This window comes from Pseudonaja textilis, chromosome 3 (genome assembly GCF_049901715.1).
Source record: "Pseudonaja textilis isolate UNSWEBS1 chromosome 3, rPseTex1.2, whole genome shotgun sequence".
Lineage (NCBI taxonomy): Eukaryota > Metazoa > Chordata > Lepidosauria > Squamata > Elapidae > Pseudonaja > Pseudonaja textilis.
Genome location: NC_141992.1, coordinates 34,861,580 through 34,888,956, shown reverse-complemented (window position 1 = coordinate 34,888,956; position 27,377 = coordinate 34,861,580). Strand labels below are relative to the sequence as shown.

The following is a 27,377-nucleotide window of genomic DNA, read 5'->3' as shown; positions in this document are numbered from 1 at the left end:
ACTTCAGTCTTTCCCTAAGTCCTTTAACATAATTGGTATGTTCCATGATTACTCTTGCATATTCTTATCTGAGTTCTAAATTTTCTTGTGATTTCTTTGATCTTAAATTCTTTGTTTTTAAAAGCATTTCATTTCTTGTTTTTTTTAATTTAGTTACAGTTTTGATTAAGATATTTTTCTGTCCTTTCTTGCATCTTACTGAAAATATGCATTCACCTGTTATATTGTGTATGTCCTTCATGAGATTTTTTTTTATTTCTTTTCCATTGTGATTTAATTCTTCAGGTTTTATTTTGGATACATTAAATGTAGATATCCAATTAAATACAGAAGATGTATGGACACATCAAACATTATTGGCATATTTACTGTGTTTGGTTTGTATGCTTAGCCCGTAGGTCTGACACCAGTAATTCATGATTTGTTTCACAATCTGAGTCTGGAATTGTTTTGGCTTGAATGAATGATGCTGCTCTCTCTTGTGTTTCCTATTATATAGTCCAATGTTATTCATTTGGTGTAGAATTTGCATTTATATTACTTGAAGCTGGTGTCAGCAATGAACAAAAATGGATCTTTGCAAAGCTCCATTCATCTGTCTCCTGTATTATTGTGTTTACCCAATTCAAGTATTCTCTAATCCTGCATCTTTTATTTCTCCAATTTTTTTGTCTTCCAATCACTCAAAATAGTGTTATTTATCCAGCATATGGCACACCATACATGGACTACCGATATATATATTAACATTACCCAATATAAACACTATATGTTTTCTTGCATTTAACATGTCTTGAAATTTACCGTAAAATTGCTCAATGTTTTCCACCACTGCTTCTGAACAGACTAGAACTGAAAGACTGCTGGTTGTCTAGTAGTCTTAATATATGTGAATCGGTCATTTATTGAGTTAAAGTCAATCATATGCTTCAAAAAATACAATAATATTGAAAAAGCCAAAAGAAAATAATCTCACATTCCATATTCAAATGGTGTGTTTCTGGGTAAAATTATGAATGTTTCTTTCAATATTGACAGTATCAGTGATCTGCCTTCTTTGTGGTAAAGATGCATCGCTAGCACCAAATCTACTTGTAAAAGTTTTATATTCTCCAGTAAATAGAAAACCATCTTCTTTTCTGAAATTCTCATCATTTGTCAGCCAGTTTATTTAAATGATACAGCCAAGTCCAAACAGTTGGGTGGGAGAGCAATGATACAGAAATGGTTTGCCATTATCTTCCTCCACATTTGATTTGGGAGTTTCTTTCCTAGATTGAAGGTTTCTGTGTGTTTTCAGGGCTTTATTTTTATTTGTCCCATTACAGCATTAAGAAGGTGGGTCTTTACCAGGAATTCCTGCTCCCACTGGCAGGGCCACAAAACATATTGAATCTTTGCACTGTACCAAGGTACAAGGAAGGAAGAACCAATTTTATGAGAAAATTTTGTGGAGGTAAGGTGGATGGAATGGTATGGTTTTCCTGTGAAATTTCTCTGAGAATTTTATATCTGACAAGCCTCACTTGAGGTAAGTCAAACTCTGGTTAGGTTTTTATATATCTGAACATCAAGTTTCTTCAGAGATTCTATAGGCATGTATATTGGATATTTCTTTCCTGAACTCACCATAATATACACAAAAGTTTTTTTAAAATTTTTCCTTCCACCATCACCACCAAAACACACAAACTAAAATTGGAAGCTGCAACTCTTGCAAATCATACCACTAATTTTCCTAAGACAGCTAATGCATTACTGCATCTTTTAAATTTTACAAATCACTTTTTTTTAAAAAAGCAGTCTATTTTTAGCATTTCACTCTTCCCAAGAGAAAAACTTCTCTAAAATATTTCCTTGAAATCCAACACCAAAATGTTTCTGCTTTACAAACTCCAGTAAAGATCTAATGTTTAAAACACAGAAGCACAACATCTGCTTGAGAGGCTAATTTCAAAGGTATTCTTAATGTGCTGCCTCCTTTGGAATGCATATTATAATTTCAGAAGGTATAATCTTATACTTTTCAGTTTGGATAAAATATTGATAGAATGACTTGCTATTTCAAATATTAATAGCAAGCCTTTAGAGTTCATGAAGAAAATAGTTCAGCTTGTTAGCTTTAGATATGCAGGGTGCCAGGAATAGACCTCTTTATGCATTAGGTCAGGTGGTCAATTTGCATGATAGCTTATCTTATTTCTCCAAATAATGAAACCTGCGGGCCTCCACACATTTTCACCTTCACTTTTCATCATTAATGGCAAAGAATACAGGAGCTGTAGTTCAAGACATGAACTACAATGCATTTTCTTGCTTTGTCCTTTAGAGATTCTTTTTGCTACTCAAATCTAAATCAGAATGTATGAAGTCTAGATCCTACCAGCCACATGATTGCAATTATGGGGGGAAGGGGGGATCCTGCAGCATCCAAATTAGGGTCTAAATTTGGGTTAGCTATGATTTATTACAAAAACAACATTTCCGTACAAGTTATGTATTTTCATGTGTGTGTGTGTGAGAGAGAGAGAGAGAGAGAGGGAGGGAGAGGGAGAGAGAGAGAGAGAACAACTATCTTTTGGATTTGAAATGAATTATGGTAGATGATACATATTTTAATACAGATGAGTGAAGAATTCCTTTTGTCTCATCTGCCACAGAGCATAAACCTCTAATTCCATTGCAGTTATAGAATGTTATGTATTCCCACACAATGCAGTTGCTCTAATATTTATATATTCCTTACATATGTGTGTGTTTTATACCTGTTTGTTCATTTAATTAACTATGAATTGACAACTCACATTTTTACTGCAAATCCTGATGCATACAAATGAAATTTAAATAACACAAATCCATGTGCAATACTCCCAGCAATTTAACTTTTCCTGAAAATTTCTCCATGCTACTCAACTTTAACAATGAAACTAATTAAAGTTTGCATCACTGAAATGAAAGATACACTTTAGGCTCAAAGGTGAGTGAGTGGAATGTGTTAAAACTATGGCATATTATTCCTATAATGCTGTGCCAGAAACGTATTAAGAGCAAAGAGCTGGAAGCAAGATTTTCATCAAAAGGGGCAGGTTCAAGTTCAGCATCTAGGAAAGAAACTTACTGAATACTGCAGGTACATTTAACTGACAGAAAACATATGAATCAAGGTTGTTGAAGTTTTATTTGTGCAGGATGAGCACTTTGGGAAGCACTGCAGCCATTCTCAGGGAGAATCCTGAGCACCAGTCACCATCCAAGGTTTGAAACGAAGGTTCTGCTTTCTCAAAAGTGCCTGTTGTTGTTTTTCTTTTGAAACAGGACTCATCTCTGCAACGTGGCTACTTTTTGTCCTCAAACGTGAGCTGCCCCCACTCTAGGCCCACCAACTATTCTCCTCCTTTTAATACAAAAATGTCAGCCCGTGACAGATTGGAACACGTTCGCCTCTTATGCGCACAGTGTTGCCTTTGTGTTCTTACCATCAGTGAACATCCATCATGTTCTAACCTGACAGCTGGCAGCAGAGCTTTAATCCCTCCAGCCAGTTTGGAATTACGGAGCCACAAAAGGACTGTCCCCAGTAGCCTTGTGCTGGCCATATCCAGCCATGGATTGGCTAATTAAACCTTGCCAAGCACACCAGAAGTCTTTCCACACAGATCTCCCGCAGTGTAACCAAATTTAAGAAAAGGTGTCACCTGGCTTCACTAGGCAGTAGTCCATTTTACTCTGGGTTCACCCATCCCCTGGGTCAGAGTGGAATTGTGGGAGTCCTGAAGAAACGTAAAAAGGAACTATTTGAAAACTTTTGCAGCTTTTCATCAACAAAGATGAAAAGGGGAAGGTAGAACCAGCTGTGGAACAACCAAGTTACCAGTTGACCTCTGCTTCTACTTAGTCTGCTGCTGGACAGATGGACAGCTTCAAGGCCCATTTTTACTCCTCTTATTGCGTTTGATCTTTACACTGAAATTGAACATTAGACACAATTTCCTAAAAAGAATGCCCTCTATAAAATAGGCTACATTGCAACAAGTTGCCAGAGATAGATATTTTAATAAACTACAATATATATATATATATATATATATATATATATTTGTTTTCTGAGGTTCTCGGGTATTTGTATGTGGATCTTTGGTTGTTCGGGTTTTCTCCGCGTAAGATTCAAGTATCTAGGCAACGTTTCGATGAAGTCTCATTCATCATCTTCAGGCTTCTGTCTCCAGCTCTGTGCTTCTCAGAGTAATGTGAGATTGCAGCTGCTTCCTCCTTTTAACTGCCAGTGGGGGTGGGACTTGATTCAGTGGGGGCTTGGCTGTGTTCTGATTGGGTGGGGGTGTGTTCTCATTGGTAGGGGTTTGGCTGTGTTCTGATTGGTTGGGGGTTAGCCGTGTTCTGATTGGTTGGAGGCGTGTTCTGTTCAGGTGGGGGCTTGGTTGTGCTCAGGTTAGTCTTAGTTGCTGGGGATTTGAGCTGGTGAGTTGTGATCTTGCTGTTTGGCTTCTAGTTCGTGGTCCTGCTGCATCTTCATAGTGGGTGTCGGTTTGCTTCATGTATGGCTCGGAGGGGTTTAAAGTGGGTAGTGATGCAGCTGCAGTGAAGCTTCTGGTCCAGGGTCGTGTCTCATCTTCTGGGTGGGTGGGAGTCTGTTTTCTACATGGAAGTGTGGTGGTGGCATCTTGTGTGGCTCTCATGGGTGTGGGTCTGGTGTCCTTCTTCATGTTAGGTACTCGTCTGTTCATGAGGCGGGTTTCCAAATGGCTGGAAGGCGGGAGGTGTCATCTCGTTTGTTCATGCTGTGTGGGCGTTTTTCTATCTCTATGGCTTCTCTGATTATTCTGCTGTTGAAGTGTTCGGTTTTGGCGATAGTTCTGGTATTTTTAAAATCAATTTCATGTCCTGTGGCTTTGAGGTGTTGGACCAGGGAAGAGGTCGCTTTCTTCTTTTTTGATTGAGTTCTTATGTTCTTCAATGCGTGCACTTATTCTTCTGTTAGTTTGTCCAATGTATGTGGTAGGGCAGGCAGTGCAGGGGATTTCGTATACTCCTTGGTTTTCTAATTCGATTTTGTCTTTGGGGTTTCTTAGGATGGTGGATATTTTTCTGTTTGTGCAGAATGCTGTTTTGATGTTGTGTTTTTGGAGGATCTTGCTAATTTTGTCTGTAGTGCCTTTTATATATGGGAGGAGGGCTTTGCCGTTTTCTTGTTCTCTGTCTTGGATTTTGGTTGGGGTTTCTTTTTGGATTAGGTGGGTAATCTTCTTTCTTTGGAATCCATTGGCTGTAAGTACGTTGGTGAGAGTGTGTAGTTCGGTTTTTGGTGTTGTTCATCGGCTAAGCATTTTGTTCTGGAGATGAGTGTCTTGGCTACGGAATTGATCTGTGCTGGGTGGTGGTGTGAGAGTGCATGTAGATAGCGGTTAGTATGTGTTTTCTTCTGGTAGATGGTGTGTCCTAGGGAGCCATTGGATCTTTTGTATACCAAGACATCTAGGAAGGGAAGTTGATTGTTGGCTTCTGTTTCCATGGTGAATTGTATTTTGGGGTGTAGGCTGTTGAGGTATGTGAGGAAGTTGTTCAGTTTTTCTTTCCCGTGTGGCCAGATTATGAAGGTGTCATCTATGTATCTGAGCCAGAGTTTGGGTTTGTGGTCGTATTTTCTAGAGCTTGTGTTTCAAAGTGTTCCATGTAGAGGTTTGCATGACAGGTGAGAGGGTGATCCCATGGGTGCTCCTTCTATTTGTTTGTATTTTTGTCCATTGTAGGTGAAGTATGTATTGGATAGGCAGTGGTTGGTTAGATCTAGGATGTGCTTGGGGGGTTGTATTTGTTTTGGATGGCTGTCAAGGCTTCTTTTATTGGCACTTGGGTGAAGAGGGATATGACATCGAAGCTTACTAGTAGGTCGCTAGGTTGTAAGTTTTGTTTCTTTATGATCTCGATGAACTGGAATGAGTTTCTTACGTGTGAGTTGATGGATTCTGCATAGGGTTGTAGTTGTTTGGCGAGGAATTTGGCCAGGTTTTGTAGAGGTGAGCCTATGGAGCTGACTATTGGTCTGAGTGGGGTTCCTTCTTTGTGTATTTTGGGGAGACCATAAAGCTTGGGGCATCTGGATGATTTTTCTCTGGGTATGATTCCTTGCTGGATTTCTTCACTGATGGGGAGGCTTTTATTTTGGATTTGGTAGTTTTTTCTAGGTAGGTGGTGGGGTCTGTCTTTAGGGGTTTGTATGTGGGGTCTTGGAGTAGGTTGGTTAGCTTGGTTTGGTAGTCAGATGTGTTCATACCCAGAGAAAAATCATCCAGATGCCCCAAGCTTTATGGTCTCCCCAAAATACACAAAGAAGGAACCCCACTCAGACCAATAGTCAGCTCCATAGGCTCACCTCTACAAAACCTGGCCAAATTCCTCGCCAAACAACTACAACCCTATGCAGAATCCATCAACTCACACGTAAGAAACTCATTCCAGTTCATCGAGATCATAAAGAAACAAAACTTACAACCTAGCGACCTACTAGTAAGCTTCGATGTCATATCCCTCTTCACCCAAGTGCCAATAAAAGAAGCCTTGACAGCCATCCAAAACAAATACAACCCCCAAGCACATCCTAGATCTAACCAACCACTGCCTATCCAATACATACTTCACCTACAATGGACAAAAATACAAACAAATAGAAGGAGCACCCATGGGATCACCCTCTCACCTGTCATCGCAAACCTCTACATGGAACACTTTGAAACACAAGCTCTAGAAAAATACGACCACAAACCCAAACTCTGGCTCAGATACATAGATGACACCTTCATAATCTGGCCACACGGGAAAGAAAAACTGAACAACTTCCTCACATACCTCAACAGCCTACACCCCAAAATACAATTCACCATGGAAACAGAAGCCAACAATCAACTTCCCTTCCTAGATGTCTTGGTATACAAAAGATCCAATGGCTCCCTAGGACACACCATCTACCAGAAGAAAACACATACTAACCGCTATCTACATGCACTCTCACACCACCACCCAGCACAGATCAATTCCGTAGCCAAGACACTCATCTCCAGAACAAAATGCTTAGCCGATGAACAACACCAAAAACCGAACTACACACTCTCACCAACGTACTTACAGCCAATGGATTCCAAAGAAAGAAGATTACCCACCTAATCCAAAAAGAAACCCCAACCAAAATCCAAGACAGAGAACAAGAAAACGGCAAAGCCCTCCTCCCATATATAAAAGGCACTACAGACAAAATTAGCAAGATCCTCCAAAAACACAACATCAAAACAGCATTCTGCACAAACAGAAAAATATCCACCATCCTAAGAAACCCCAAAGACAAAATCGAATTAGAAAACCAAGGAGTATACGAAATCCCTGCACTGCCTGCCCTACCACATACATTGGACAAACTAACAGAAGAATAAGTGCACGCATTGAAGAACATAAGAACTCAATCAAAAAGAAGAAACGACCTCTTCCCTGGTCCAACACCTCAAAGCCACAGGATATGAAATTGATTTTAAAAATACCAGAACTATCGCCAAAACCGAACACTTCAACAGCAGAATAATCAGAGAAGCCATAGAGATAGAAAAACGCCCACACAGCATGAACAAACGAGATGACACCTCCCGCCTTCCAGCCATTTGGAAACCCGCCCTCATGAACAGACGAGTACCTAACATGAAGAAGGACACCAGACCCACACCCATGAGAGCCACACAAGATGCCACCACCACACTTCCATGTGAAAACAGACTCCCACCCACCCAGAAGATGAGACACGACCCTGGACCAGAAGCTTCACTGCAGCTGCATCACTACCCACTTTAAACCCCTCCGAGAGCCATACATGAAGCAAACCGACACCCACTATGAAGATGCAGCAGGACCACGAACTAGAAGCCAAACAGCAAGATCACAACTCACCAGCTCAAATCCCCCAGCAACTAAGACTAACCTGAGCACAACCAAGCCCCCACCTGAACAGAACACGCCTCCAACCAATCAGAACACGGCTAACCCCCAACCAATCAGAACACAGCCAAACCCCCTACCAATGAGAACACACCCCACCCAATCAGAACACAGCCAAGCCCCCACTGAATCAAGTCCCACCCCACTGGCAGTTAAAAGGAGGAAGCAGCTGCAATCTCACATTACTCTGAGAAGCACAGAGCTGGAGACAGAAGCCTGAAGATGATGAATGAGACTTCATCGAAACGTTGCCTAGATACTTCGAATCTTACGCGGAGAAAACCCGAACAACCAAAGATCCACATATATATATATATATATATATATATATATATATATATATATATATATATATATATATATCGCATATAAAAAAACACAGTGGGGCTCTAGATTGTCATTTATGACACATTTACCTGGGGTTAATTAAATCTCGGTATATACAATTATCCCAATTTTATTAGGATTTTAGGATTGTGGGACACAGGGAAATTGTTATTTATAATTTGATTTCTATTTCACCTTTCCTTCAGGGGGCGAAGACAGGAAACATGGCGCTCCCTTTTCCAATTTTTCTTCATGATGACTCTTCCAGATAAAGTAGGCTGAGAGATAGCTGGCTGAAAATCACCCTTTCTGTTTCCATTGCTGAGGATAGGAATGAATCTGACTCTCTTAGTCCTAGTCCAATACCGTAAGGGGGAAAAAATCATGCTCTCTGAGTTGGTATAATATGAGTCACAAACTAGCCAACCAGGTTTGGCTTTTAATCATATTAGTCTAATGATTGTGCTAACCCAACCTGAATGGATTCTGTAAGATACTAGTCCAAACTATGGTTGCCACAAGTAGAAAGGACTTGCAACATTCTATATACCCAATATTAGAATGACATTTGGAGCCAAATGATAGCTGTAAAGATTGTTGTAGGATTCATATAGTTGGACTTCAATGACCCATCTTCTTTGAGTGTCCCCCATCTCCTTTATTTCCAGAAGGGAGAATTAGATATGAAGACCTAAGCAGAAGCTACAGGCTCCAAAATTAAAGGTCTACTGTGCCTCAATCCCTGGTATTTTGTTGGGACAACTTTGATGGGCTGTTCTGTATGACTGAGTTAAATGCTATACATCATTTCTTGAACTCTCCAAAAATATACAAAAATAAAAATTTCCACCTCTGTTGGTGATCACTACAGGTAGTCCTCTACTTAGTAACCATTCAAAGTTACAATGGCACTGAAAAAATGTTACTTACCACTGGTTCTCACTCTTATAACCATCACAGTATCCCCATGGTCACATGATCAACATTTCAGCCCTTGGCAGCCCTGGCATGTATTTATGATGGTTGTAGCATCCTGGGGTCATGTGATCGCCATTTGTGACTTTGCCGGTAGGCTTCTGACAAGCAAAGTCAATAGGGGAAGCCAGATTTGCCTAATGACTATATAATTCACTTAACAACTACAATGATTCTCTTAACAATCATGGCAAAAAGGTTTTAAAATTGAGCACAACTCACTGAACCACCTTACTTAACAATGGAAATTTCGGTCTCAACTTTAGTCATAAGTCAAAGACTACCTGTGTCATTCTCGCCACAGACATGATACCCACAAATGATATTGTACTTCCTTATAACATACAGAGCATGCTAGATTAGTGAATTTTGTGGGCTTCATTGCCTCTGCTCCAAGCAGATGTTACAGCCTGCAGGGAAACTATTTAGGATGGGGAAAGTGGACAACTTGGATAATTAAATACTATTAAAGTTAATGATTGTTCTCTACCTCAGGAGTAGATTGATCATCATATGAAGGCAATGAATCATGAGAATAGAAGAAAAAAGAGGTTGCTATGGTCATGTTTGCTTTACAGTTTGATGCAAGTGAGAAAAAGCTCTTCATCAGCAGTGGCTATTATTGTTCTTTAGAGGTTCCATTACTTCCCATCCTAATTTGCCTTAGCATGAGATAGGCATGCACACAAGTAGCTGCCATATTAGCTCAATTTTCTTAATTGTTTTTTTTATTGTTCTAGCATCCCAAATCAGATTTTGTTTTCGTTTATTTTTATCATTCATTGGGAGTTCAGGAGATAAACTGCTGTGCATGTGAAATAGTGTGGGTTTGAACTTGGTAGGGTATGGTCTGGTTTTAAGCTTCTTTTTGTAAAACAAGAAGTAGAGTTGTTTTTCCATGTTTCAAATGCAAGCACCTTCTTTCTTTTTACCACTTATGCAAAAGGGACTCGATGAAGGTATGAAATTTCAGGCCTCTATACACCTGTTATATGGTTATCCAACATGCAATATGTGGAAATTAGTGACAGACCTTCTACAAGTTCTAGAGTACCAGTTTACAGGTGCTAAAAGCAAAAATAGACAGGACTTAAATGCTGGACATAGTTTCAGGACCAATAGTAATAAAAAGGATGAACTTAATACAAATGTCAGAAATATTGCCAGTTTAGAGGAGAGAATGGAGAAAGACTTGAAAGAAAAGATAAGTCAAACAAGAAATGGAAATGGCCAGGATTAACTGGGAATGGCAAACAGTGTGGATGAAAATATAGCAGGCTCTGTAATGGTAAAATACAGAACAATTAAAGTGCAAATACACTCACCCTATGGGTCTGAGGGCAAGAAATAGACATATAAAAATATATGAACTTTCAATTGAACTATTGCTGTCAGCCTGCCACCATCTTGAATTTTTTTAGTACATTCTGGATACAGCCCATAATCACAACATTTACATTTTATATAAAAAAATAGGTGAGCAGATGGTCACCAAATGGCCTGCATCCAATTTTGCTAAATGTCTGCTTGTTCTAATCAGAAGTAATTAAAACAAGCCAGGTTTAAATCATTTTTTAAAAAAAACCAATTGGGGTTACAAAAAAAACCACGCTGCCATGAATCACAAGAGTTATGAAGAAGTCACTCTTCTTTGTGTTCACCTTAATGAAGGAGAATGTGTAAGTACAAGATTCCCCTTGGTTTATTTCTGTCCATTATCTAATGCAGAGGTCTCCAAACTTGGCAACTTTAAGACTTGTGGACTTCAACTCCCAGAATTCTCCAACCAGCATAGCTGGCTGGAGAATTCTGGGAGTTGAAGTCCACAAGCCTTAAAGTTGCCAAGTTTGGGGACCCATGTCAGCTTTGGAAGCCATATTGAGATCAGATGCTCCCATGCTGTCACATCTGAGCCTAGGAAAGTGGGAGGGGAGAATATATTGGAGTATATCTAGTTAGACATAATAACATTCTTTTTCTGATTCAAGGTCAGGTTGTGTTGCACATAACTGAGAGGAAGTCTTAATGGGAATGGATGGTGATTGGGCCATGTGATGGATGATGGGTGCAGGGGATGCGTTTTATAGTTTTTACTTATTGTAAAGAAGCCTGGAACTTTCAGATCCGGGATTCCACAGTTGTGCCAGTTACTATCCAAATAAAAGGAACTGTTGGAGAGATGTCTGTCTTGGAGTTATTGGGTAGAATGGAGGTTTGCTGGATCGGATCTAACATTTAGGTGGCTAGCTAGATTTTGAACCATCACGTAGATTATTGTTCAGCCTAGACCTGAAGTTGTGGCACTAAAGCAGCTCCAAAATTCCAGGCATTGCATGCAATTAGGGCAGGCAGGGATGCCCTACTTTTCTTATACTTTAAAGAAAATGTGGCAGGAGAGGATCTTTTTCCAGACTGCTGCTTTTCTCACCTAACAGCATTGTGACATACTGCATTAGATGAAATTCTCTGCTCTGCATAATAATTAAAATGTACTGATTCTTGAAATCCACCTCTACTTATAAAAACATGCGATATAGAGCAGGCTAAAATAAGGCACATACTTGCAAATAAACACAAAAGCAAATTTCTTCCGAGTGTGCATGTATGTATTTGCATACTTTTTAAGGCATGCTGCACAGATGCCAAAAATTTGAATATAGCCAGAAATGTGGGTAAGGGAGGCACATTCTCAAAGCAATTATATTTGTGCTCTGTTTAAAATTAAACATCATATTCTGGTCATAAGTGAGGCAGCTCAGTTATGAGCATCCCAAAAAGTCCTAGCCTTCCCTAATGAATCATAGGCTGGTGTGGCTGCTAACTCTGTGGGGCAAATTCGAAACATGCTAGAAATCTGCCCAAAGTCCCTCCCCCATTGAGCCCGTGGGCTGAGAAATGTGAATAAAATAGAAAGTCCCTCTGACTCAGTGGGGGGATTTTGAAAGGAAAAATTCTTTTTTTGCTTACATTCTTTCCATTGGCCAGACCTTCAACTGGCATTTGGTCTGAAAGTCATGTTAGTTGAACTGGATGGATGCTCAACTCTCATCTCCTAGCATTATGCATTCCAGTCAAATTTAATCTCGATTAAACATAGTGTGAATTATTTCTCCAAAAACAATGAGAGAAGAATGTGGAGCAAATGAAAAATAAAACTTTACTTAATAAGTAGCTAGAATACAAGATGCCTGGGTGGTGCTAAATAAGGAAATCACTGTAAGGTTTTAAATTTCTCTGTGTTGAATTGAAATAGCCATAGCTGTGCACTTAAATCTAAAAGAGCTACAGTCCTGTCAAAGATGATGGGATGGGCATTTTAAATTTATTCCTTTTTCTGTTCCTATTCCATATATAGAAAAATAATCCATTATATGGAGAGTAAAATATTTTGCTATCGATTATCCTAGTTCAAAACACAGCAATACATCACAATGAAGCATATCTACAAAATGGGTTCTTTGTAACCACTTATTTTCTTTTAAATCTCACCTAGACCTTTTGACCTCCTCTCCAAAATACTTTCTGTTATTTGGCTAGAAGAGAGATGGTCCATTTGTGGCACTTCAGGTACAGATGGTTTCTTGTCATGACTGTGCTAACTGAGAATCCAACAACTTCTGGAAGATCACAGATTCCCAAGACTACAGTAAAATAAATAATTTTAGGAAAGGACTATGACTCTTTTAAACCAAAGAATCCTTTGAATTATAAAATAGCAATTTTATTAGGACCAACATTTCATGGACTGGAGTCATTTGTTATCTTCAGTTGAAGAAGGGATTGTATGTGCAGCACTTAAATTTACCCAGGAACAGAACAGATCATCCATTTATATTCTGCAAAGAATATACATCCTTCCATTCACCACCATTCAGTCAGAACTGAAGAAGGTTCTTGGATGAGAACAAAAACGTTTTAAAGAAAAAAACCCAAGCAAGTCCAGTTGCCTTTTGAAAAGCACCTTTGGGATAATTATGACCTGGATGATTGAGAATCTCCATAGAAATCCATTTATGATAGCAATCCCTCATGATTATAGGATTACCGAACTGGATGGTTTTTCTATACTCATAATTGTTGGAAGATTGTCATATGATTGGGGGAGGGGAGCAGACAAAGGCCCTCCAGACAAGTAGAGACTGAGAATCCTATGCACTGGAGGAACCAACCTGGACTAGTGTATAATCCAGTGAATCAGTGTGAATACAGCATGGATAGTGAACAACTATCTTCAGCAAATTTCACTCCTAAGCAATTTCAGTATGTTCCAGTGGACACATCTTGACTATTTGGAAACAGAATATATATATAGAAAGTTATGCTTCATCCAATAGTATTGGAAGCAGCCAAAAGTCTTGATTTTTTTTTTATTAATTCTAACTTAAAATGAGTCCAACCTAAGGCTCAAATTCCACCAAATGTTATGCCATGGAACATATACCCACAGTTTATTAAATAAATCAGAATTGGCTGACAAAACCCATGAACTAAATCATTAATGTAATTTTAAATATATGGCAAGATACTTACAACTTGCTTTGACAAAACCAAAAAGACTACAGTACAATTAAGTATATGTGAGCCCAGCCTTTTAAAAAGTGTTTTGTATAGCCACATATTAATCTGGCACGGGACCAAACATTTGATACTGTGGCAAGAGGATTAGACAATGGCCGCACAGTGTCACTGCAACTTATAGTCCCCCCAAATGCAGTCACTCCCCCTTCCCACCTGCTGTTTGCTGAGATTCTTGCAAAGTACGTTAAATACCCCAGACTCTGATCTAGCAGCACGCTGCTCTTGCTCTTAAGCAAGGGCCCATTCTCAGAATCACTTAATGGGGATTAGTTATACATTAAGCACTAAGAGATCCTGACTATGAACTCTTGTTTATGTTCTTCTAGTTGAGCTAGTTCACTCCCAGAACCTTGGGTGAGTGACGGAATATGTAAGATGAAGTGTGGAAAGAGATGTAACAGAAGATGATGCAGTGAACCACACACAATATGTTTCTGTTTATATTTGTTTATTACAGCAGTTTTAATACATTCCTTTCTCCAAAAAGGTTACAAGGCATCTCTAAAATAAATAAAAGGAGTCCTGAGGATTTCACTATGCTAGTCATTGCCAAATATAGGGCCCAGTGCTCATAAATAAGTACCACTTTGGTGGGAAGGTAACAGCACTCTTTGACATCATGCTGGCCACATGACCACTGAAACGTCTTTGGACAGCGCTGGTTGAATAGCTTTGAAACAGAGACAAGCCCCCCCCACCCTAAAATAAATAAAGCAAAATCAAAAAACATCAAAAAGTATTTCTTGCATTCTGGAACAGCACCTAATTTTCCTCTCTGCCCCAAGTGGGCAAGGACTGCCCCATCCAAGCCTACTGTCTTATCCAGTTGCTTTTTACACCAGCAATGTAGCTTAGGCCATGCAAGATAGTCCTTTTTAGGTATGTTAGATGGCAACTTTTAACTGTTAGCCAGCTTTGCTGATTTGGTATAAAAGGCGGTTAATATATTTGTTCAATATATTTGGAGTGTGAAAGGATAGGGAAGTTCAGTACACTTGAAAGCTGACCATCTGGATTTTTGCAGCTCAGATTTGGTTGCCCTCGTGGTTCCAGTTTATTGATCTTTGAAGAGCAAAGCCAGGAAACTGAAGTAAACCAATCTGAGAACAAAGACAGCTGATAAAGGAGTAAAATGCCCTGAACTCCTGGCCCTGAAGAAATACAAACATCATTTATATCCAGGCCCATGATTTAGCTCAATATGTGATCTCAACTGGCTCTAAGTTACACAGTAGGTTTCATGGCTAGTGGAGAGTTGGAAGCAAGTCTTCCCCAGTGCTAGTCTATGTATGAAGAGCTCCTAACAGTAATCCCATCTCAAGATGGCTAAGGAAGAAATGGCATCTGGTTAACAGTTCCTCCATTTTATGGGTAGAGTAGGTTTGCACTATTGATTGCATGCGAGTCAATAAACCAGCAATCAAACATCTCCAGCATGGAGCTGCAGTGCTTGTGCAATTCAGAAGAGTCCAGCCAAATCGTGTCACCCGCTCCAAGAAAAAGGTTGATGTTAATTGTCCTTTCAGGAAATGCTCTGGACTCACCTTTGTGCCTGTCCTGGCACTCTTCTTCCCCCAGACTCTAGGAAGCCTTAGGACTGGCAGGAAGCAATAACTGAAAGGAGCAGATGAGAAAGGAATGTTGCACAGAGCGGCCAGCTCAGCAACTGATCATCAATATCATTGTAGGAGTGCAAGTGAAAATAAATCCACGGGACTGTTGTTGGAGAGGCGGCTGGGCTTCTCTGGAGCACATGCCAGTTCCTTCATCCACTCACACACCCCCAGCCCCCCTTTCAGCCACAACACTGCCCCAAGCAGCCAACTAATCCCCATAGGGAGAGTACATGAAATCAGATGGACAAGTTTTGATGTGAAGCAGCAGCTTAGGGCAAGCTCAGGTTTCCTAGAGATTTGCTATATTTATCTCTGTGATTTAATGCCCACACGGGGTTTAAATGCCACCAAGCAGTTGGTGTGAGGAGCCAGAGTTTCATTCCCCAACACAGACTCTGCTTTGCCAGACGCTTGCTATGGAACTCCTAGAGACCAACCCCTATATTTTTACAGACCGGTTCTATGATGGGGAAAACTACCTGAGCCCACATTTACACAACTACGAACAGGCTGCCTATCAAGACCGAACGGCCATGACACTTTGCCCCGATGGCCGGGCAGGTATAGAAGAAAAGGTCTCAATGGTGGCAGACCATAGTCCTGGCCAGTGTCTACCTTGGGCATGCAAAGTGTGCAAGAGGAAAAGTGTGTCCATCGACAGGCGCCGTGCAGCCACCCTCAGAGAGAAGCGCCGGCTGAAGAAAGTCAATGAAGCCTTCGAAGCTCTAAAACGGAGCACTTTATTAAACCCAAACCAGCGGCTTCCCAAGGTGGAGATCTTGCGCAGTGCCATCCAATACATTGAACGCTTACAAGCTCTGCTCACTACCCTCAATCAACAGGAACGGGACCAACCGGAACTACGCTTCTGTAATGCCAGCACCCAGCCAGTGGTAAGTGCCTGGGGTGGGTTCAAACAGTTACCTACAGGGACATAGAACTCACAGCAATAGAAGCCCTTCCAACTATGTGGGCAGGCCACAGTACTGTGGGTTGGCTACAGTATGTTCAAAATTCACACTGATCACAATACTTTAGCACATACAGTAGATGAGATGATGACTGTCATTTATGTAGCTCTAAAAGTGAATAAGATAAAGTTATGGAGGCTAGAGATATAACTACTTTTGAATCACAGGCAATGTTTCTTTAGTGGCAGGGTTTGGCCATTGTATTGAGCAAACTCTAGCACCAGAAGGGCCTTTGAATTAATCCAAGAGGGCTCTTATGTTCTTAGGAATGCCAGCTTTAAAATATTGGCATTACCAATAGTCAATACTCATTACTGAAAAGTTTTTTTTATACACTATAGGTAATAAGATAACCATGTTCATTAACATATCTGATCAATTAACAAGCATACAGGCAACTCAATGCTGGTTCAGAAAAGTAAACTGGAAGATTATATATCCAGAAGAAGAATGAATTTTATTTTAATATAGCATTATTAAATGTATGTGTTGTTAAACATACATTATTAGTGGGCAATCGCTGGGCGATCGTGTATTTCTACACTGGATCCCTGTAAATTAATTTGTAACTTTTCAGGACTTCTCATTTAAATCACCTGAACCCATAAACTACTGACTCCATTGCAAAAGTGTGGAAGAACTATAGTAAATAAAGCAATCCCACAACAACCAAATACATTTTACAATGATACTTTAGTTGTTTAGAGAAGCATGCTATCGCACCTAGATATATTTTTCAAGATAGACATAAAAAAGGGGCAATGATTAAAACAGAAGTGACTGATGGATAATGTTATATTCAACAGATGACCCTTCAGAATCAAGCTGTAGCAGATGTGCCAAAGTAGAGTGATAGGTTGAGTGGTGGGAGCTCACATTTGCTAAGTTCAAGTGGGTTCCAAGACATTTCCATTTAAAAACATTCAGGGACATTTGGATACCGGCCTGGAATATCAATCCAAAAGGAAGAAAAATGAAAGAGCAGCAGATGCCTGAATGTCTGGGCTCAGTAGCAGAATTTCTCTTGTGATTTCAACTTCCCATATTTTTCCCATATTTTTCTAGTGCCCTTTCCACATTTGAGCTTGCCAGACACATATTTTTTTCTAATAATTAAATTGAGAACATCAGGAATGTTTGTTTGTACGTTTGAGAGTATGAGAGAAATGTGTGTTGAGAGAGATCCCACAAAGAGTAGAGCTGTTATCAAAGCTATTGAAATTACATTGGCAGCTGTTTTAAATTACAATAAAATATTCAAAACTTGTAACTTTTTATTCCTATTCATTATCTCATCTGTCACCTTGATTTTTTGAAGGATAGAATTAATGGAACTTTAACATCATACAGATTTTTTTTTTCATCCCCCTTACAACATATCCAAATCTTTGGAAGAAAACCTACTTTTTTGCAGAAAGAATACTCAGCCGTTAATTGCAGATAACCACGGGGGCAATTATATTTATTAGCACTAGATGGGGATAATTTGTTCTTTTACTTAGGAAATTCTCCATACAAATAACGCATCCACATTTGTTCTAAATAACAAGAAAAATGTGCTAGCAGAAATTTCATAAGCGATGATCACTGCTATATTCACTTTTGTGCCAATAGACCTAATCTTCCTCTTGCAAATTTCCATATTTACAAACTACTTCTGATTCAATTGGCACAGGTTAAGCAGGTTGTCTTGGACAAGTCATCCAACTTTAATAATTGAGTGTATTTATTTAGGTTGAAAATACAGTTTTAATCATATCTCTTGTCTTTTTCTAAGTTTTCTAAGAAACTTTTTCTAAGTTTCTATTTCAGGAAACTTGATTTCACTGCATCTTCCCATACTACTCAACCCAAATCTGGATTGTGTGTGTGTGTGTGTGTGTGTGTGTGTGTGTGTGCACGTGTGTGTGTACATATATACATTTCCAAAGGAACAAGAGGGACAGCTGCATGCCAAAACACACAAAGATGTAAGAAAAAGCTATTGCACCATTAACAATAGTTGTCATAACATATATTTTAAACAATGTGTAGGTTAACAAGTACAACACAAATCATATCCAGAAAATCTCATTGTTCTCTCCGTTGCTGGAACCTTGGGTTCATGAAGTAATAATATTTTTGATGAGGTAAATTATGACCAAATTCATACTTTAAAACAGTTAATTAAGCGATCCAACTGCAGAGCCATACATATACATGTTCAGAATCAGTTTAAAACTCAGCTCCCTCATTATGTACCTCACATCATGTGAATATTCTGCAAATGATACATATAAAATCATATAGTTATATATTATATATAAACATATTGTGTGTGTGTGTGTGTGTGTGTGTGTGTGTGTGTGTGAATATAATCCTGTAAATCTCATGTCTTGATATCAATTTTGAGCAATAGCTAGGCTCATCTCAGATGCTACCAAAAAACAAGGAGCGGTAGGGAATAACTCCAAGATAAAGAAAAAAATGATAAGCTATGTTGAAAATTTTTGAGCCCTATTACATTTTAGTTTGGGTTCTTCTTTAAGGCCTTTCTGCCTTTCATGTTCAACACAGGGGGGGAAAGCATATATTGTAACTATTTTTCACTTCTGAAACCTTTGGTCTACGTGTTCAGGAAACTATTGTTGCTGTATTTGCCCTCTATCTTATATTTTGTTATGATAACTGTTTTAATCTGTTTCAATAATATCATCTTCAAGTTAGACTTATCAACATTTTCATTGTGGATTGAGATTTTGAACAGGTGACAGATAATTCCTCACAAAATATATTTTGGAAGAACAAAAAGCAATGGTAGGAAAAGAAAGCAATAAAAATGACCTGTTTGATCTAGTACAAAAGAGAATGCAAGAAGGGTACAATCAACAAAGAACTTTGATTCAATTTCAAATATCTTCATCTTCTGATTCCAGGTGCCAAGTGATCATGGATCTAGTAGCACCTCATGCAGTCCAGAGTGGAGCAGTCATTTAGAGTTCAGCACTCATCCTACAGGTAGGCTAGGTACAGGAATCCAAATCCAAATCCCCAAATCCTGACCATTCTTATTTGAAATTAACTTGTAACTCTCTGCCAACTTCCATTCCTGTACATTTTAATATATGCATATTTTTGACACGATTTCTATGGAACTACAGACCGGGGAATCCTGCAGTGATAAAACTTTTGTGTTTCTTAAGAAGTAACAATAAGTTCTGAATTGTGAAGAAGATTGTAGGCAACTGTGCTTTTTCAGAAGCAAGCGTGAGACCTGGAAATTCTTCTGAAGATTAGAATTATGTAGAGTTCACTGAAAAGCAATAGAAATTCCACAATTTAAATTTTAAAATAAGCTCCTTAAAATAAGGAACTGCTTTATCTCTGATATTTATCCCCAAGGAGTCCTGGTGGCACAGTGGTTAGAATGCAGTATTGCAGGCTAAATCTGCCAACAGTCTGGAATTCAATCCTGACGGGCTCAAGGTTGACTTAGCCTTCCATCCTTCCAAGGTTGGTAAAATGAGGACCCAGATTACTGAGACAAATATGCTGGCATTGTAAACTGCTCAGAGAGTCCTGTAAAGCACTATAGAGTGGCATATAAGCCTAAGTGCTATTGTTATTGCTAAGGAAGTTTATTTAAATTGATCTTTTTGACATAATTGTAAATGTTAAGAAATAAGTGTATAAATTGAACCTCTTTAAGTCAAGCCAACAAAAACATAAAACTCCAATAAGCAATGTTGTATTTGGAAATTGTTAATGACCAAGCCCAGATCTCAGCACACTGCCAGTATAATTTGTAATGTTTATGTTTTATCAATGGTCCAACATTGTAGCTGTCATATTTGTCCCTCCAGATGATTTGAAACTAAGGAGGAGAAATGATACTTTTCCATATTTCACAAAAGTAACTGTTTGTCCTACTTTATTAAGTGCAGTCCTCCAGCTGATTCTGAATGGCCAACGAGATCTAGTTTAAAGTTAAATAATTTTATCACTTTTTCTGAAGTTACTATCTGGAAAGCAGGGTGATACTTTTTAATACAGTTTTCCACCAAGTGGCCATTAATATGTGAATGCATTAGGACCCACTGAACATGACAATTTTAGATGGACAATTTTATATCCATCTTTTAATGATTCTTGGATTCTTCACTTTTTAGATGCAATAAAATACTTTGTAAAAATACATTGAATGACTTTAATAATCAAAATGATAGAAAGTATTTTAGAGGCAGACAGATCCAAATTATAACTGAATCCCACCACAAAGTGTCTCAGATTTTTATTCTCCCATAGCACAGGTGTCAAATTTGCCATGTCATATTGATGTCACATGATATGTCATGTTTTTTTTGCCTTTGTGGAGCTGGGGCAGGTGTGGCCTGCATGTGACACATCTGGCCCATGGGCCACTAGTTTGACACCCCTTTAGGCCCATAGGATCTCCCCTCCTTCCTATCTTGTCTAGTAGTAACTGGGTTTTCAGAGAAGGCTCTTTACTTAAAATTACTCCCTTGTTCTCCACAGATCACTTGCTGAGTGATGATTCTTCTGAAGACCACAATCTTCATTCTCTGTCTTCAATTGTGGATAGTATTGTGGTAGAGGATGTAGCTGTTGTGTTCCAGGAAGAGAGATCTCAGAACTGAAGCAGCAGCCAACAGTAGCCATCTCTTCATTTTAGTCATCACCAGCACATTGTAAAATAGAAGAAACAGAATACTAGAACTTTATAATTAGGAGATATTTCTATTCTCACTAATACTGAATGATATTCCAAATAGGGGAAAGTGCCCAGCTAACACTGGATGGCATTTCATTTCCCAGTTCTGGCTGTTCTAGATAACAAATGAAACCACTTATCCAATTCCATATGCCTGAAAGTGGTTTTGTTTTTGTTTTGTAACCCCTCAAACCTAGGCAAGTTAGTGAGAGATGCCTAATCATACTCATTTAAGCTTCTGCCTGGTTTTCAAAAAGAATATTGTGAGTTCAATGAAAAATATGGATCTGAGTAGCATGTCCAATGTCATTTGATGTATTACTGCAAACACGAATTAAGGTTTAAAGAAATAACAGAACAGCATGCTAATGAAAACGTGTTTCCTTCCCGGTTTTTATAAATGTTCCTTTGGGGGCCAATTTTTTTTTTTTTATTGTGGGTGTGTGCAAATGTTGTGTGTGTTTTAAAAAGATGCTATTCGACCAACTTCTTTTGGCAGTTAGTTTGCAATTTCCAGGCGCAAAAACTGTAGAAAATGCTGCCACTAGTTTTCTCTTTCCCTTTCTTCTTTTTTTATTTTTACTGTGTGCAGTTATCATTTTTGTATTTTGCTAATTTATTGTGAGATTTTTTAAAAAATAAAAAATAAAGGTTTTCTTTGCTTAAATTTATTTTGAGATGGCATGGAATGCTCTCTTGGTTTCTTTTTGAAAGTACTAAAAATACTCCCTGAAAAAGAAATGTATTTCATACAAATTATATTCTCTGTATATCTTTTGAGCCCACCACTTCCCCTTTCAGTGCTACATTTGATACATCTTCTTTTCTTTGCCAATACAAAACTTAGCAAATGGGATGAATCTCCAGGTATACAAGAGACATACTTTAACTATTAGACCCCAGGATAATTTATTCTAATTATCATCATACATATGCAAAAACACAGAGGGGGGACAGTTCGGTGGAGATGCCATCCTAGCAATAGCACAGATTTTCTTGTTGATTACCTTACAAAATTAATGACAGAATATCAGTCCATTTTTCTCATGAAAATTCACTCTGTGACTTTGGGCCAGGCACTCTCTCCAGACTCCAATGTACATCACTGGGTTGTTTGTGGTGGTGGGGGGAATGGAGGAAGAAGTGTTATGTATGCCCAGGGTGGGATTCAAAATTCTTAACAACCAGTTCTGAGGGCATGGTCTAATTTGTGGGTGTGGCTTGGTGGTCATGTGACTGGGTGGGTGTGGCTTGTACGTAAATATTTATGCAAATATTGTATATACACTGCTTAAAAAAATAAAGGGAACACTTAAACAACACAATGTAACTCCAAGTCAATCACACTTCTGTGAAATCAAACTGTCCACTTAGGTAGCAACACTGATTGACAATCAATTTCACATGCTGTTGTGCAAATGGAATAGACAACAGGTAGAAAGCAGAGGCAGTTAGCAAGACATCCCCAATAAAGGAGTGGTTCTGCAGGTGGTGACCACAGACCACTTCTCAGTTCCTATGCTTTCTGGCTGATGGTTTGATCACTTTTGAATGCTGGCGGTGCTTTTACTCTAGTGGTAGCATGAGACGGAGTCTACAACCCACACAAGTGGCTCAGGTAGTGCAGGTCATCCAGGATGGCACATCAATGTGAGCTGTGGCAAGGTTTGCTGTGTCTATCAGTGTACTGTCCAGAGCATGGAGGTGCTACCAGGAGACAGGCCAGTACATCAGGAGACGTGTAGGAGGCCGTACGAGGGCAATAACCCAGCATCAGGACCGCTACCTCCACCTTTGTGCAAGGAGAGACAGGAGGAGCACTGCCAGAGCCCTGCAAAATGACCTCCAGAGGGCCACAAATGTGCATGTGGCTGCTCAAACGGTCAGAAACAGACTCCATGAAGGTAGTATGAGGGCCCGACGTCCAAAGGTGGGGGTTGTGCTTACAGCCCAACATCATACAGGACGTTTGGCATTTGCCAGAGAACACCAAGATTGGCAAATTCGCCACTGGCACCCAGTGCTCTTCACAGATGAAAGCAGATTCACACTGAGCACATGTGATAGACATAACAGGGTCTGGAGATGCCATGGAGAACGTTCTGCTGCCTGCAACATCCTCCAGCATGACCGTTTTGGCAGTGGGTCAGTAATGGGGTGGGGTGGCATTTCTTTAGGGGGCTGCACAGCCCTCCATGTGCTTGCCAGAGGTAGCCTGACTGCCATTAGGTACCAAGATGAGATCCTCAGACCCCTTGTGAGACCATATGGTGGTGCAGTTGGCCCTGGGTTCCTCCTAATGCAAGACAATGCTAGACCTGATGTGTCTGGAGTGTGTCAGCAGTTCCTGCAAGACAAAGGCACTGATGCTATGGACTGGCCCGCCCATTCCCCAGACCTGAATCCAATTGAGCACATCTGGGACATCATGTCTCGCTCCATCCACCAACGCCACGTTTTACCACAGACTGTCCAGGAGTTGGGGGATGCTTTAGTCCAGGTGTGGGAGGAGATCCCTCAGGAGACCATCCTCCACCTTATCAGGAGCAAATGCCCAGGCGTTGTAGGGAGGTCATACAGGCAGGTGGAGGCCACACACACTACTGAGCCTCATTTTGACTTGTTTTAAGGACATTACATCAATGTTGGATCAGCCTGTAGTGTTTTTTTCCACTTTAATTTTGAGTGTAACTCCAAATCCAGACCTCCATGGGTTGCTAAATTTGACTTCTATTGATAATTTTTGTGTGACTTTGTTGTCAACATATTCAACTATGTAATGAACAAAGTAATTAATAAGAATATTTCATTCATTCAGATCTAGGATGTCTTATTTTTGTGTTCCCTTTATTTTTTGAGCAGTGTATATATACAATATATATATATAACTTTTACCCAAAATCAGGCAAAGCAGATTGAGTTGCTTGCAGAATCACAGATTCACTCACAGATCTACCTTCCTGCAATCTGTTACCTGAGTCTGCACTTAAAAATAGAAGCTTCAGTCCTAAGGAAGGTTCGGCTCTGCTCTTGGGCCACTTCTCCCCCACCCCCCAATCCCCTGATACCACCCCTGACTGGGCCTTAGGGAAGCCTCCTGGGAGAAGGCAAAGCAGTACAACAGTGATTTAGATTAGCTAGAAAGAAGAAATCCGACAGGAGGGGAGGGGAGGGGCCAGCCAGTGGCGCGATTTGCCAGTTCTCCGAACTGCACAGAATCGTAACAACCGGTTCTATAGAACTGGTCCGAACTGGTAGAATCCCACCCCTGTGTATGCTGCCTTGAATTCCTGAAGAAAAAGTGGGATATAAAACTAACAAATAGATAAATATAGGTGTATAAATATAGGTGTATAGTCAACTTGATATTCTTAGTTTGAAACCTCTATATTCTATACTCTGAGGCTATTTGAAAAACATGAGGTCATTTTATTTTCAGTGCAATCCTCTGATCCTATATTTCCCTTAAACAGAAAAAGCCATGGAAATACTATGAATAGCAATTCATTTTTTAAAAATGTAATATCGCAGTTGTGTTGTAGACATATGTTGTTATTTCCCTTATTTCTTTTCCTGAAGCTAAAATTGAAAGATACTATAGCCACCATAATTTTTTGCCATTAAATCATAAGAAAAAAAAGGCAGGACATTGGATATTCTTACTCAATAAACTCAATCCAAAAAGAGAAGCTAGACACTGAAAAATAATGTTGCAAAATGTGCTTTCAACATAAATTCAGAAACATGTATCAACTATTAGCAGTCCGGGATACAATTCTCTCCTTGTCTGCAGTGTATACTGGTAGAAAAACAACAAAAATAGCACATAGTTGTGAAATTGACAAAAGAAGCCAGCACATCAACAGACACAAAATGTTCTGTGTGGGTCACCCAACAGAGGTGTTTTGTGTTTCCAGCACTGAGCTCATCTTGCCTGAATAACTCGTTGCTAAAGGAAAATGCTCATGTATTATTAATATGACCAATTTAAAACATCATAATGAACGGTATCCAGCCATGTCAGCCATGTTTATTCTCTTTCTCAGCCAGAGAAATTGCAGGAAACCCCACATAGCATTTAAGGGACTGTCTGTCCTCAGTCACAATGCCCATCCCACCAGGTGTAGCAGCGGGGGCATGTTACTATGTCTGCTAAAGCTATCCATCTAACGGGACCCAGAGATTATTAGCCTTTTCTGCTGTGGAACTCATCCTTTGGAACATGATTGATTCCCCCTGAGGTGAGATTAACCCCAACTTGATTGTTGTCTTCACATGTGTGGTAATTTTTTTTTTTGCAACAAGTTTGGGGATCCCATCAAAGAGTTCGTGACATGATTGTATTATATGTGAGATGTTGGTTTCTGATCTTATTTATATTTTCTCTTAATAGTTTTATTGATTAAGATGTTTTTGTTGGTTTTATTGTACATTACCCAGAGTCACATTAGTAATATGGGCAATTAAATAAATTTTACATACTATGATGATAGCTGCTATATAGCTACGGTAGCTAGCTAAATCAAGAGAGAGATGGAGGGAGGGAGGGAGGGAGGGAGGGAAGGAGGGGGAGAGGGAGAGGGAGAGTGGAATAAATCTTCCAACTGGAATAAGTAAATGAGATAAACCTTTCAGTTTGACTACATTCGTGATATGATTCTGAAGAGAGACGCTGCATTCACGTAGAAGACAAGTATGAATCAATCAGCCTTGTTTTAAAATCAGATTTATTGGAACACACATACACCCATTCCTGACCTATTTGCAGGGTTTGGAATCCATGCAGTACCAATATAACAAAAGAAAGAGATTATTCATATAAAGGGATCACTTACTCTGTAAATTAAAAAAATATTTAATACTGTATTAGGCAAGTCGTACACCAAAAAAGACATTGCAACTGTACAGTCTCTTGGATATTGCACTTTCAAACAGCACTGTATGAATATATGGCATTCCAGCCACCAAGAAATACCACATCAGTAATAGGGGGGCACACAAGGCAAAAGGCATCATGAAGAGACAAACAGATCCTACCCTAGGAGAGAGAAATAGTAACAGCTAAAATTTTGGGGGGATCACAGGCTACCTGTAGATGCAGAGAGAAGGAAGGGGAATTTTCTGTCTGTCTATGTGGAAAAGATAAGAGTATTCCTGGTATAGCCAAAAGAGATGTCCAAGAACATGTTCTGCTTTCCCAGCATCGGGTTTAATTTTCTTCTATACATGAACATGGGATCTAAGAAAAGCCCATACAAAACCTGCTTGGTAACCAACCTCTCCCTTCTCTCCATCAAGCACCAGTCCATTTTGTTTCTAGCCTGGGTATTTCTTAACTGAGGACCTATGTTGTCTATGGTCTTGTGGCGCGATGAGAAGGTCCAGCAGAAGCCCAATGCACCTGAGGAAGAGTTCAGAGCTGGGCTTTCCCATCTTCATTTGCCTTGTTTCTTGGTGATTGTCTGATTAGGTCCAAACTGTACAGTAGGAACAAGCAGCTTCAGCTGCCCTCAGGCATAATGGCAGAGTGTAGCACAGGCAGACAATGGTGCAAGAACTGCTGCAGGCCAGCATTAAGGTGCACCCACTTCTTACCAAACCTATGTCAAAATCATTGTGTCATACATAGTGCAGACTTAGAGACAGAGAAACCTGTTCTCTTTCTCAAATGAGGGTATCTTTAAAGCTGAGGGAAAATATTTAATTGGGATTTAAGGATACCAAACAGGAGATCAGAGGGTTGTATACAAGCAAGAGAAAGAAAGTTCTGCTGGCCATGAGGCCTAAAACAATTGACCAGTAGCTTCTGTTCTTTGGAGCTAAAGAAGCAGGCATAATCTCCTACTCCCGGAAAGCAGCCAGCATATAACCATAAAGATAGTGGGAATGTGCTGCAAAAGATCAGAAAAAATGGGACAATTAGACTTCAATAAGAAAGGAAACTGTACTGTGAGAAATTTGTTCTGCATTTGTTTTCATTCTCAACTGGAAATCTAATTTTGCTTTACAACAGCAATCAAGGTTGTCCTGAAATATGGACTGTTTGTTGACAAAATCATTTCACCTTCTGCGTCTATGCACTTTCCTGTAGAATTGGATCACAATTTTTAAAACTGCAGGCTTTCAGATTCAGTCCTAATACATTTAAAGGGCACCTGCCTGGAAAGAGCTCACCTACAGTATTTTAAAGGAATATTGAAGAAAAAC

At 39.5% G+C, this 27,377-nt stretch overlaps 2 protein-coding genes across 9 annotated transcripts in view; one reads left to right on the top strand and one right to left on the bottom strand.

The window, feature by feature from the left end:
* Positions 1–15,819: 15,819 nt before the first annotated feature.
* On the top strand, positions 15,820–21,841 carry MYOG (myogenin). Its single transcript, XM_026697326.2, has 3 exons — positions 15,820–16,381; positions 19,375–19,456; positions 20,975–21,841. Exons 1-3 carry the CDS (start codon positions 15,830–15,832, stop codon positions 21,094–21,096), a joined length of 756 nt encoding a protein of 251 aa, XP_026553111.1. The 5' UTR covers positions 15,820–15,829; the 3' UTR covers positions 21,097–21,841.
* Positions 21,842–25,880: 4,039 nt separating this feature from the next.
* PPFIA4 (PPFI scaffold protein A4) overlaps positions 25,881–27,377 on the bottom strand; it is a 110,101-nt gene continuing 108,604 nt past the window's right edge. For all 8 annotated transcript variants that reach the window (XM_087929243.1, XM_087929246.1, XM_087929247.1 and 5 more), the window contains one exon: positions 25,881–27,061. Coding sequence is in view for 2 of the 8 variants with exons in the window: in XM_087929246.1 (XP_087785372.1) it covers positions 27,012–27,061 (50 nt within the window). In the remaining 6 variants the exon portion in view is untranslated. The remainder of the gene's footprint in view (positions 27,062–27,377) is intronic.

Excerpts from the sequence above, each read along its gene's own strand:
- MYOG (XM_026697326.2), top strand. The coding sequence starts at position 15,830 with ATGCCACCAAGCAGTTGGTGTGAGGAGCCAGAGTTTCATTCCCCAACA. Across the intron at positions 16,382-19,374 it reads ATGCCAGCACCCAGCCAGTG|GTGCCAAGTGATCATGGATC; the intron begins GTAAGTGCCTGG and ends TTCTGATTCCAG. Across the intron at positions 19,457-20,974 it reads GTTCAGCACTCATCCTACAG|ATCACTTGCTGAGTGATGAT; the intron begins GTAGGCTAGGTA and ends TGTTCTCCACAG.